Genomic DNA, 12,500 nt, shown 5'->3' with positions numbered 1-12,500 from the left:
TTGTACCTCTGCCACCTTCCTCACAGAGACCCACTGTGTATCGTTTTTCACCGTTTTCAGGTGCTAAGTTCCTAAAGGCATAAATGCAAACACACACACACACATGTGGACACATGCATATAAATATCATATTTTCTTTCTTTTATCCAAATCCAGCATGAAGAGAATATGCTTTGCAATGAACACTGCAAAAATCCCAACAGTGTTAACAGCCACAGAAACAATTTGGATGCAATTTTTCCTCAGGTGGTCAGACGGGTGAAAAAAAGTCTGCAATGACTAAAGGCAGTTAGGTACAACGGCAGAATTACCTTTTACATCTTTCAAAACACATTGTTGTTGGTTGTTTCTTTTGCTTGGCAGAATTTTTTAAACATTTGCTTCCAAAATTCAGTTTTTCTATATATGCTGTGTAAGCAGAACTTCTACAAATACTAGAAATCTTAGTAGTTGTTGTATCAGGTCAGGCTGACTGGCTTACAGTCTCTGTCTCGCTATCCTCTCTTTTGTTTTGAATCTCTTTTTGTTTCTGTCTCTCCTTCCCCTGCTGCAAATAACTTCAAGTCCAGGGATTCAGGGAGGCAAGAGTATGTGTATGTGTGAGTGTGTGTGTACGTGTCCCAGGTCCCCATTCTAATAACAGAGAGTCTCCCAGTGAGTGGTGGGGCAGCTGAGTGTGCTCCCCTGGAACGCCACAGGGATCTACGGATCAAATTCATACACACACGCACATACACACACGGAGCCATGGGAGACATGGATCATAGAGTACACACTATGACTTGACACAACACTCACAACTGACTGCAGCACCCAGACAATGGTGAACACACACACACACGCGCGCGCACACACACAAACACACACACACACACACACAAAAATAAATCCTATTGCCAGTTCAACCACATCCACACCTTTCCATAATTCAGTTAGAGGGAGACAGTGAGGCTCTTAGATTCAGACAAAGACAAAGACAACATTATTCACAGACAGACTACTAAACACAGCTCGTTTCTCAGACACACACACACACCTGCACACACAGACACACACACACACTCGTTACTTTCGCTGCAGGGGAAACATTTTAAATATTTCTTTCAGTTTCCAGGTGTGGACAACATTCAGTAACTGCTTCATACTGACTGCATACAAATGAATAACATGTTACTGATATAATAGCTCGTTGTTGGGGAGTGGTCGAACAATGTTTAAAAGGCTAAAGGTGCACTGTGTAGTTTTAGGGAAGAAATTTTAACCAGAAGAGAAAGATCTTCACTGAGTGATTTTTTATGCCAAAACAAACTAAATAAACAAACTCTCTTTGTTTTCATGACTGAATAAACTGAATAAACAAACTGACCTTAAAGGACAACACAATTCCATACTGTTTGACTTTGTTTATATTTGGCGGACCCTGCCACCTTTCTAGCTTCAAACAGTGTTCTGGGACCTTATTTTCCTCTGAGAACAGCTTGATTGACCCCGATTGTGTGCACGCACAACTCTCAAATATTCAACACCGCTGGGGCAAGAGGAAAGGAGGAAGATGTGGCAGAGGGGATTAACACATAAACAAACGAAAGGAACCCCCGCATCCATCCATCCATCCACACATGCATCCATTTATTCATCTGACCAGCAATCCACCCATCTAGTAGTGTTTAAATATTTAGTAGCGCTAAAGGAAATTGTGTAGCACAAGACGCAAAGGTAGAAAAAAAAGTGGGGTGATTGGGGAGGAGTGTAAGAGTGATGGATGCAACAAGGGATATGAGGAAGCATTGAGGGCAGAAGCTGCAGTATAGCACCCCCTAGAGGCTTAAAGAGAAGGTGAGAATCAAGATGCCTGTCAGGGAATGTAAGACGGGAGAGAGTTGGAGCTGACACAGAGCTGCAGGACTGTTTCAAACTAGGTGCACTTTTGGAGGAGGGAAACACAGTCTCCAAAGACAACAAAACAGTACATGTTGTAATTTTGTATGAATGTCAATGTTGGTGAAAAACTGACATTATAAAAACAATAACAAAACAGTTTGTACCATTGTGCTAAATGCTAAAGAAAGAAAGAAACAAAAACAGAGAGAATGAGGAGAGCCTTATGTGAAGTCTGGGAGTAAAGGCAGAGCGAGATCCAGAAGGACCTCACTGATCAGGGCCACGGCATTTCTTATTTACACACACACACACACACACACATACACATAACTCGCAGACACACACCAAAACATCTCTTATTTACCAGCTTACGTCTGCACTATTTATGGGGCACTGGGGAGAGGCACAGAAGAGAGGAAGAGAGGAGAGGGGCTAAAATATGCATAGGGGCTGGTTCTTCTGGGACAGAGGGGGGGAGTCGGAGAAAGGGAGGAAGACAGAATAAGAGGTGGGAGAGAGACGGGAAGAGAGAGAGAGTGAAATTGGTGGTCTGCATGTGTAGGGGATGGATAGAGAGATGAAAGCAAGTGATTGAGAAAAAAGTGAAAGTCTTTGTATGCAGAGAGAAGGAAAGAGTGCAATCAGGAGGGAGAGAGGATGATGCAGAGACGTGTCCATGCGGCAGTGACCCTTGGGTCTGTGTGAGGGAGAGAAAGAGGGAGTGAGCCGGACATCATATGGCCCCTCTGAGGGGTTGAAAGAGGCCAAAGCCTTTTCTAGCTGGCCAACCAGCCTTCTTCATCCATCCGTACCTCATTAAAACGCACACAAATTACCCTATTCCACTTTCTCTGGCAGATGCACGCACACACGCACACACACACACACACACACACACACACACACACACACACACACACACACACACACACACACACACACACACACACACACACACACACACACACACACACACACACACACACACACACACACACACACAAACTCTAACACACACACATGTGATAACAGCTAGCAGTGGCATTAACCTCCGCGGTTGTAGCTCTCCATCTCCCCCGGTCAGCCTTTCTGTCTAGCCCACTTAGAGAGCCCTCCCATGGGGCGATGGAGCTGTGGCAGGTCGGGCTCGGGCTGCAAGTTTTCACGCACACACAGACACACTTGGGCCAGGACCAAAGAGTAACAAGATGGATATAGCCACAGCGCAGTGGCCAAAGAGAAAGAAGTGCAAGGAGCTGAGGGAGGGAAAAAAAGTTGCACTGAGCTCAACTTAGCTGGAATGAAAACAACAGAGTGAAACTCATCTGAACTGACCGAACTCAGCTCAGTTTACTGTATATTTGTAAAGAGTCATGTCAAGCTATCTAAACTTCTCCCCTGCAGATATCCCTCTCAAATTCTCCCATCAGCTTGATATGAGGCAGAATTAGATGTAGACAATAGTATGAAGAAAACAGAGCGAGATCTTTGAAATCCAAACCTAACAACACTGATCTATCCACTAATTTCTATAGTTCCACAATTCATCAGTCTATAAAGGTGTTGAGACCTGGTCAGACAACAGCAGAAGTGTCATCTTGGATGGAGTGGTATATAAAAGAGGAGTGAGGGTGTTTTTGTGTGGGCATGCAGAGGTGTGTGGAGGTGAGTGGGAGTGTGTGAGGTGTGAGTGTTGCCTGTGTGTGGACATTAACCGACAGGGTCCAGCAGTCACCCTGCTGTTAAATGGACTGGCCAGCCATATGCCCACCACCTCCGGCCCTACATCACTGCCACTTTGTGTGTGTGTGTGTGTGTGTGTGTGTGTGTGTGAGTGAGAGAGAGAGAGAGAGAGAGAGAGAGAGAGTGTGTGTGTGTGTGTGTGTGTGTGTGTGTGTGTGGTGGCTGCTGCAGGCCTTTGTAATTGTAGATAATCCCTGGTAGAATTTAAACTTAAATAGGATTTCTGTCTTTTTCTGACTTCCCTTGACTAAATCTCAGCCTACACACCAACCACTCTTCTAACTATGCAATAATTGAATACAGCTCTTATTATGGAGTAAACACCTCTTGTCACTACCAGTGATGGAATGTAACTAAGTACATTTAATCAGGTGCTGTACTTGAGGTACTTATACTTTACTTGAGTATTTTCATTTTTGGATATTTTATACCTCCACTCCACTACTATTTTTGGGGCCAACATTGTACTATTTACTCCACTTCATTTTTTTGATATCTTTAGTTACCAGTTACTTTTCAGCAGTTACTTTTACGTACAGCATCTGTCTATATTCACTATTGGAATCAGTGTTTTTTTATTTTATTCATCAATCAGTGAACCACTAGTATAAAGAATATACATATATGTAAAAATGTATAATTTACTTTTACATGTACTTTTGATACTTAGGTACATTTTATATCAGATACTTTAAGACTTTAACTTGAGTACTATTGAAGGATGACTTTCACTTTCACCGAAGTAAAATTTTAACACAATATCTTTACTTTTACTCAAGTGTGACCTTTGGGTACTTTGTACAAGACTCTTATCAACTAAAAAGGCATCAATATTACTGGCTGCAAACTCAACTGTGTCCTTCTAAGATGGACCTTATAGAGTTTAAGACTGCAAGGTCATGGCCAAAGAGTTGAGCTTGTTGAACAGAAATAGTCAAAGAGAACAAAAAAAATGAATGGAAAGAGAGATTAGGATAGTTCATCTTCTAGACAACTTTTATGAAACACAAATCGGGAACATTATAGCGTGCTAACCTTGGTCCATCTGCTGAAAGAAATGCCTGAAAGAACATGGGACATCCTGTGAGCACGGTGATGGGCTGTGGTGCTTTTGCAGACTCCACTTAAAGACAGACTGCAGATTGTATTTGTCTGGATTTTATTTTTTTGTTTCTCTAATAATAAATTATTCAGGTTTTCATCTGTGTAGTTGAACTGTAAAATACACAACCCAGAGAATGTATTATAGATGAAGATATTCTCCAACTACTTTGCTATTGAGACATGTTGATCAGCTTTCTATGGCTTGCAGGGTGGCACCTGTCCAGGTTGACAGTGTCAATAAGTCATCCTCAAAACAGAGCCACATACTGGAAGCAATACATTAAACATATGTTGGTATTTCTAAGCATCAAAATTAATCCTAAACCCAGAAGTATCATTTCTTTAAGAGCTGCTGAATTTTTCTTTTGAAGTTTTGTTGTGAATTGAAATAAGCTGCAGGCTTTCATACAATCTTCCACAACAACTATGCCATCTTTATCATACGCCTCTGGCAGCAGCAGAGGAAAGTTACAGATTTCCCCCTTGACAGGGCTGATATTTGACCTGCAGATTTTGCAGGTCACTAGTCTGGTGCCAAAGGGCTACAAGAGACACGGAGGAGAAGCAATAGAGGAGGACAGGAAGGTTTACTGTACATCATCAGAGATCTGGCCACAGCTGGCCCAGGACCTACTCTTGGGTGACTTATATCCTTTCTTTCATATGCACACCCATGCACACACACACACAAATGTGTCTGGACCCTAATGACATGACGCTTGCCAGAACCCTGCTCAGGCCTCATGAGGAGAGATGGAAAGAGAGGGACAGAGGAAATGAAAGAGGGAGAAATACAACCATAAATAGAGGGATTCTGTGAAATGATGTACAGTAGCTGGGAGGGAGTATGGAAGCAGGTACTGGGAAGGTTACTGTATATTGACGGATGGGTGGAAACCTAGGATGAAGGGAGGGAGGGTGTGATGACAGAGAGTGAGGGTGTGGAGGAAATGAGGAGGTCTGCTCAGGTGGTTGCCAGAAACTGTCCTGTGTGGGTTTAGAGTTAACTTTCTCCTCTCCTGCACACAATGATTTACCAGTTTATGCCAGACAAAGACTGTACACAGACAGACAGTCAGGTGAAGGTCAATACAGAGATAGAGTTAAAGAGACCTACCTGTAGTTCTGTCTGAAAGAAGAACTTCTGCGGACACTGGGAACAGTCATAGATCTTGTCTTCTTGACCGTGGACGGCAAAAATGTGCTGCTGGAGCTTGTTGGCCTGCACAAACACTGGGAAAGGAAAAAATACAGCAAAAGTTAGACAGTGTTTCAATCAGCAATGAAGACAGAAGACACTTAAGAAAATTCCACGGACCAACAACTCGGCAATCAGCTCAAGTGGACCTTCCAGTTGAGATTTTCCTATTAGGCAAAATAACAGAAGACTCTGAACTGTTATGGGCGTGTCTGTTGCTGAGCCCGTAGTATGGTGCCGAATTCAAGCCAACATAATTTTCAGCAGTTTCAAGATTCAAGTTGGATTGGTTATCATAATATTTGCCAGATGCCTTGCAGTGCCATTGCAATATTTGAATGATTTCATCCAAGCTTTGGAGAAAACTGATCCTGTATCCCTCAGTGGAAGATAACTAAAGGATTGAGAATACAGTTAAAGATGGGAGGAAAGAAGATGTATTTTGTGGATCAGGATGAAAAGGATAAGTTGATTGTAGATTATCGGGATAATTGTGAATGTCCTCGCATCAGTGACTTGAGAAAGCTGTCTAGCTCAATAACATACAGTTTACAGTATAAAAACGATTCTGATTCTGATTCTGATTTTCAAACTGTTTCAATACTAACTTTCCGCAGTATCAATAATGGTACCAGTTGCAATTATCAGGATAATATTGTGAATCAGTATTAGTTTGGATAACTGTGATCCAATCCCCATGCCTTACTACAGTTCATGTAGCTTTGTTTACGGAACTGCAGATTCAGAATTAACTGGAGCCGAGCCTGATTTACTGTTAACAACCAGACCCCAACAACAAGTAACCCAACAAACACACACAAAGCAAATTAAGGGTTGAGTTTAAATGAGGGAGCATATGGGATAGCAAGAAAAGACAAAAGGGAGCGAGAGAAAGAATGAGAGAAAACAGGAAGAGCTGTCCTCAGGAGACCTTGTGATATTTATCAATAAATTATCGCTTCTTTTTTTAACTTCCGTTCCAGGGTTGTCTCGTACACTTTTTCTCCTTCTTTTGCTCGCCTTTGTTTCAGTAAACTTTTGGTTTTCGCTGTGAGTGTGTATGTGTTGAATTATTAAGCCTCCCCATAGGAGTGGTGCCCATCTTACTAATTCATAAGCCACCAAGGAATAGAGTTAAAGTTTAAAGCGTTGCTGTGTACCTGGGGGGGAGGGGGAGGGCTACACAACACAACACAAACTCAACAACTGAGCGAGGGAAAGAGAGCGATGAAGTGACAGCGAGGGAGAGAGGGAGGGCTGAGAGAGAGAGAGAGTGTATGGGGAGGGAGAAAGCCAAGGTGCAGGCTTAGTTTCTGGTAAACTCTGAACACCACAGGTCTAATTTGGTCATTCAGCATTCTGTTTGGGTCCTCTAGTGGATTTCACCGATATAAAATACTTCATGAACTTTTGCACACACAGAATTTTGTCAGTGCTTCTTTAGCAGCAGCACCCTGCTGGAGTGTAACCCCCACAGTTAGACATGTTAAAACAATGAATATTCTGAATGTGATCTTACGGTTTAGCCAAAACCAAAAACTGCACAGCCATTAGAGCACATCGACTCTATGTATCATGGTGCAGGTAACCCAGAGAGAGCCATTTCTGAGCCCTAACATGTACTGGAGCTGATTGCAGGGAAGATTTAAGAGCAAACCTTGATTCCAGCTAGAATATTAAATTTTTACCAAAATATGTCACTGTTTCCCACATGGAGACTTTACCTGCACAGGCTGTCCAGGTATATGTGGCAACCTATTTTAGCATTTTTTTCCTTTATTTTTTTCAAAATGGATTAAGTAGATGGCAATCTCTCCTGCTCTACACCTCCTGTTTAATAACAATCGCACATGTTCTGCAAAGAAACAGAGAGAGAGAGGTGTCCTCTGGTATTATGTCCTTCCTGTAAACGCATTGGTTGTGAAATTTAATGTTGCCCTTTTTATGCCTTTGTTTCATAAAACCTTGCAAGTTCACCTGGTTGTTACTATGTAATTTGGTACCACGTTGGTTTCTAGTTACGATAGGCTCCGTCATTGACAACAAGCCTTCAAACGTGGCTCAACTGCTGTTGTTGAAACAGAACCAGGGGTGAAAAAACCCAAAACACAAGGTGTGTTTTTGGCCAAATTTATGAACATAGTTAACAAACTTACTGAGCAGTTAAAACACAAAGCAAACAGCTCTTGGTCAGTTCATTGGTGATACTGTACATAGTGATGTAAAATACACACAGACTAGTTTCTTACGGTATACTAGAGTGAGTCTATGTGATTATTCAGGCTAATTTTATGTCCCTGTTGTTTAGTAGAAGTATGTTTATGTTCTTACGCGTGTGTGTACTCTATGTATCATCATGTCCCTATGTCCATTATAAAATGCAAAGCAGATTGGACTCCAGTGAGTAGGAGTTATCTGTGCTCCTGTCCTTGAAGGTGACTGTGTGTTTTTGTGTTTGTGCGGGCATGTGTGTGTCTGTCTCTCACCTGTGAAGCAGACGGGACACTTGAAGGTACCTCCCATGCCTTCAAAGCTGTGCTCTATCAGGTGGCAGAGCAGCTTGGCAGGTGAATCAAACATCTGGTTACACAGCTTGCACTCGTGATTGATGCCCTCCTCTGCAAATAGGAGACAGACACGCATGTGTAGGCCGGGTTAAACAACACGAAAAACAGGAACATATGACATCATTTTAGAACATTAATACAACACTCGTGGCAGATGTCTTATGCACTTTCAGAAACTGACAGACACACTCAGACAGTTGTATATATATCATACTGATTTGTCAGAAAACTATACAGATAAAACAGAAGAGCAGCAGACACAGATAAGATTAAATGTGCTTGTGATCATACGGCAGTGACAGGAATATCAATAGAGGTGACGTGTAGCCAGTACCCAGTATCCACTCTGTCACATTTGAAGAGTGATTCCCAAACTTTTTTTTTGATAAGTTGAATTCTTTAACTCAAACGTTTATTGGAATGCATTTTCATTTAGTTTGACAAACAAGGATTTTAAAGCTCCGCTCCAGATCAGTTCCCCTCCCCTGCTGCATGCTCTCCTTTCATTTTTCCTTCTCCCTTGAACACTCCCCCAACACTCACACACACCAATCCCAGTGCCACGTCTGCCCCAACTGGTAATTGCCTGTCCTCCCCACCGGGGCTGTGGATGATCTTCCCTTCCTATAGCCATCCTTCTTTCCCTCCCTCTGTCCTCGTTATCCTCCTTCCCCCCACTGCAGTCACTCATCCATCCCTCACGTTGCCCATTCCTCCCTCCATGTCCCCTTATCATCCCTCTTGGGTCATCACTTGCTGATTAATTTGTGTGGGCTCCAATTCAGGCCCCTCACCCCTTGTTACCTCTCTCCACATACTTCCCCCTTTTCTTTAGTCTGTGAATGTCTCTTTACCATCAGGAGTGTCTATGCTCTATCAGACATTGTCATACTTCCATATGGATACTCTTATAATCAATTTCTCTGATCAATTTGTAAGGCCTACTGGTGTATACAGTAGCTAAATGATTTTACATACCACACTTTGTCATTAGATCATAAGTCACTATCATACAAGCACTGCTTCAACATAAGTGACCAATGAGAGGCTAAGAGAGCTGAAACACACAAGAGACTGTCCACAACACAGCCTCCATCCTTCCTCCTTATTCTCACTTGGGATTATACCAATGTTTATGTGTGTTTGTGTGTGTATATGTGTCTATTTTCAGAAGGTGTGAGTGACATCACAGCACCCACGGTGAAAGGCCAGATGAAAGGTGGGCGTCATAAACACACACACGTACAAACACACACACGCACCCCTTGACGATCAAGTCTCCCGCCTGTTGTCCTTATCACCATTGTACCATACAGGACCAATGCCCCAGTCGCCCACACACACACACACACACACACACACACACACACACATATACACACACACGCATAAACATACACACACACACACACACACACACACACACACACACGTGGGGCCACACACACACATGCACACCATAGGAGTGTGCAGCCCGGAGAGATCAGATGGTGTCTTCTGCGGGCCAATCTGTAACCCCTTGTGGAGTTGCACACACACACATGCACACACATTAACACACACAAACATGCATACACATACTGACTCAGAGATAGACAGTCTGTGTCTTCTTCCTTTTTTGTCACTTATCTCATGCCCTGTAAGTGTGTATGGACACACACACACACACACATTTAAACAGTCTGCACAACTTCAGCTGCAGGGCTGCGGGGGATCGTGGGGTTAATAACGTCTTCAATCATACATCCATGACACCCATACTGACTAACACACACACACACACACACACACACACACAAAGATTCCTATCTCTCTTTGCCTCAAAGGCCGACACGAGGGTGCCCTAATCCCGTCTCAATAGCTGTGGGGGAGTGTGTGTGTGTGGTGGGTGCCACATGGGCTTATATGGATGAGATGGTATGCCCCATGGTCCTGGTCCCCAAACATCCCTTGTTCACACACACAGACACACACACAAACCTCAAAGGCTGCTAGGTTGTGTGGGGCGCCAGTGTGTCCGAGACACACCGAGACAGATAGAGGTTCATTATCATTTACTAGGAGATTGAAACAGCAGGAGAGAGTCACATGGAGCGAGACACACTGAGAGAAAGAGGGAGAGAGACGAAGGCGTGTACAGCACTACCAGCTTAATCAATTGTCATATTTCATATTTCAATCATCACAAAAGCATTCCTTGTCTTAGTGAAGGTTTACTTTCATTACACCATGACATTTTCCAAAAGAGAAAATAATTGTTTCAACTGAAAAAAGAAAAAAAAAAAAAAATGCTACAGGAAAGAGAAATACAGAAATAGAGACAGAGAGTGAATAAGTAAGTAATGCCTACGCTTCAGTGATCTCAGTGTGTGTATGTGTGTGTGTGTGTTTTGGGTCTCTGTAGAAGGCACCTTAAAAGCTCATGCCCTCAGTAGGGGCAACGCTGTCTTTAGAAGTTGGCTTGCACTCTCCCACGCTGCCAGGATCAGAGAATGTGGTCAAACATTGGCTACCTTTACATGTACACAATTATGTGCCTATTACCCACAGCCCATGATCTTAGACATCCACACTGCTCTGAAATATGATGTATGTGACAGAGTGACTGCAATTAGGAACAGAAAAAGTGCACACAGACCAGTTAATGGCATTTATATACTGTAAATGTGGTTAGAGCGGTTTCTATTAAAGGAAGTGAAACTGAAGCACATAATGTCACTATCATAATCATTGACTGATACCTTACTCATACTTGATTTATAAGAGAATTATCAACAGTCTTCTCCTCTATTGTTGTCAATTATAAAATTATATTGGGTTTTTTTTATTGACAAGCCATGTCAAATAGGGCTGCAACTAATAATTACTGTCATTATTTCATTAAACTTTAGGTCCATCCCAATTTTTAGAGCCCAAGGTAACATCTTCAGATTGCTTTTGTTGAAGAACCAACATTTCAAAACTCAAAAATATTCAACTTTCAAGTAACAAACCCTCACATTTGGCACTCTGGAAATGTTCCCTAAGAATGTACGTGAACAATTTATCAATTATCAGAATTGTTGTCGAAGTGTCTATAAAATATAATCAGCACCAACAAAATTTTGTTTGTTTTGTGTGCACCTGCATATAATAATTTATTTCCCCTGTCAGTGCAAGCATGTGTCTGTGACACCACACACAGATGACGTCAACGAAGCCATCAGTGTCTTACAAAATAAACTTCAGAAGCTAATTAACAGTCAATCAATTATTAGGATGAGTGGAAAAAAAGAAAAGACAAAACTATAGTGAGAGAGCGAAAGAGAAAGAAAGACAGAGAGAGAGAGAGGGAGAGAGAGAGAATAGAAGGGAAAACAGTGAGGTGCAGAGCGATAATTGGGCTGTCCGGAACAAGGGCATGGAGAGAGGCCTCCAACGCCTCTGTGTGTGTGTGTGTGTGTGTGTGTGTGTGTGTGTGTGTGTGTGTGTGTGTGTGTGTGCGTGTGTGTGTCCCATGAAAGAGTTCTCTTTTCTGACAAATACATTGTTTTGATCAGTGTGTGTGGGGACCGCAGTCTCTGTATGCTGTCCCCCTCTGAGACCTGGGCCGTGTGTGAGCATGTGTGTGTGTGCATGTGACCCATAGTGAGATGACAGAGTCGTAGAGCATCCTGCCGTTACGCTTTGTCTCACAGAGTGCATTTGATCCACCAGCGCTCACACACACACACACACACACACACACACACACACACACACACACACACACACACACACACACACACAACCCAGGGAGGCCTATGCTGGGACAGAGAACACAGGGGAGAGAGAGATGAGAAGAGGGAGAGAGGCAGGGTGAAGGTTAGGACTCTGAGTTTGTTACCACACAACAGCAAATGAACTTTTTCTGCTTTTTTCAGCACATCAAAGCACATTTAGGGATTACGATATGTCTCTATGGAGAATTGCTTTAAATTGTGTTTACGGAGATACCGTGGTCATTCATTTTAAAGGAGCATGCACAC

The 12,500-nt window shown here is 42.7% G+C and overlaps 1 protein-coding gene across 2 annotated transcripts in view; it reads right to left on the bottom strand.

Annotated features, from left to right (window-relative positions):
• znf423 (zinc finger protein 423) overlaps positions 1 to 12,500 on the bottom strand; it is a 152,440-nt gene that overhangs the window by 8,363 nt on the left and 131,577 nt on the right. For both annotated transcript variants that reach the window (XM_084364532.1, XM_084364533.1), the window contains 2 exons: positions 8,413 to 8,544; positions 5,846 to 5,961 (listed from right to left, as the gene is read on the bottom strand). In XM_084364532.1, coding sequence (XP_084220658.1) covers positions 5,846 to 5,961; positions 8,413 to 8,544 — 248 coding nt within the window. The remainder of the gene's footprint in view (positions 1 to 5,845; positions 5,962 to 8,412; positions 8,545 to 12,500) is intronic.

Source organism: Pagrus pagrus (assembly GCF_965226575.1).
Source record: "Pagrus pagrus genome assembly, chromosome: 10".
Lineage (NCBI taxonomy): Eukaryota > Metazoa > Chordata > Actinopteri > Spariformes > Sparidae > Pagrus > Pagrus pagrus.
This window is presented reverse-complemented; position numbering and strand designations above follow the sequence as displayed.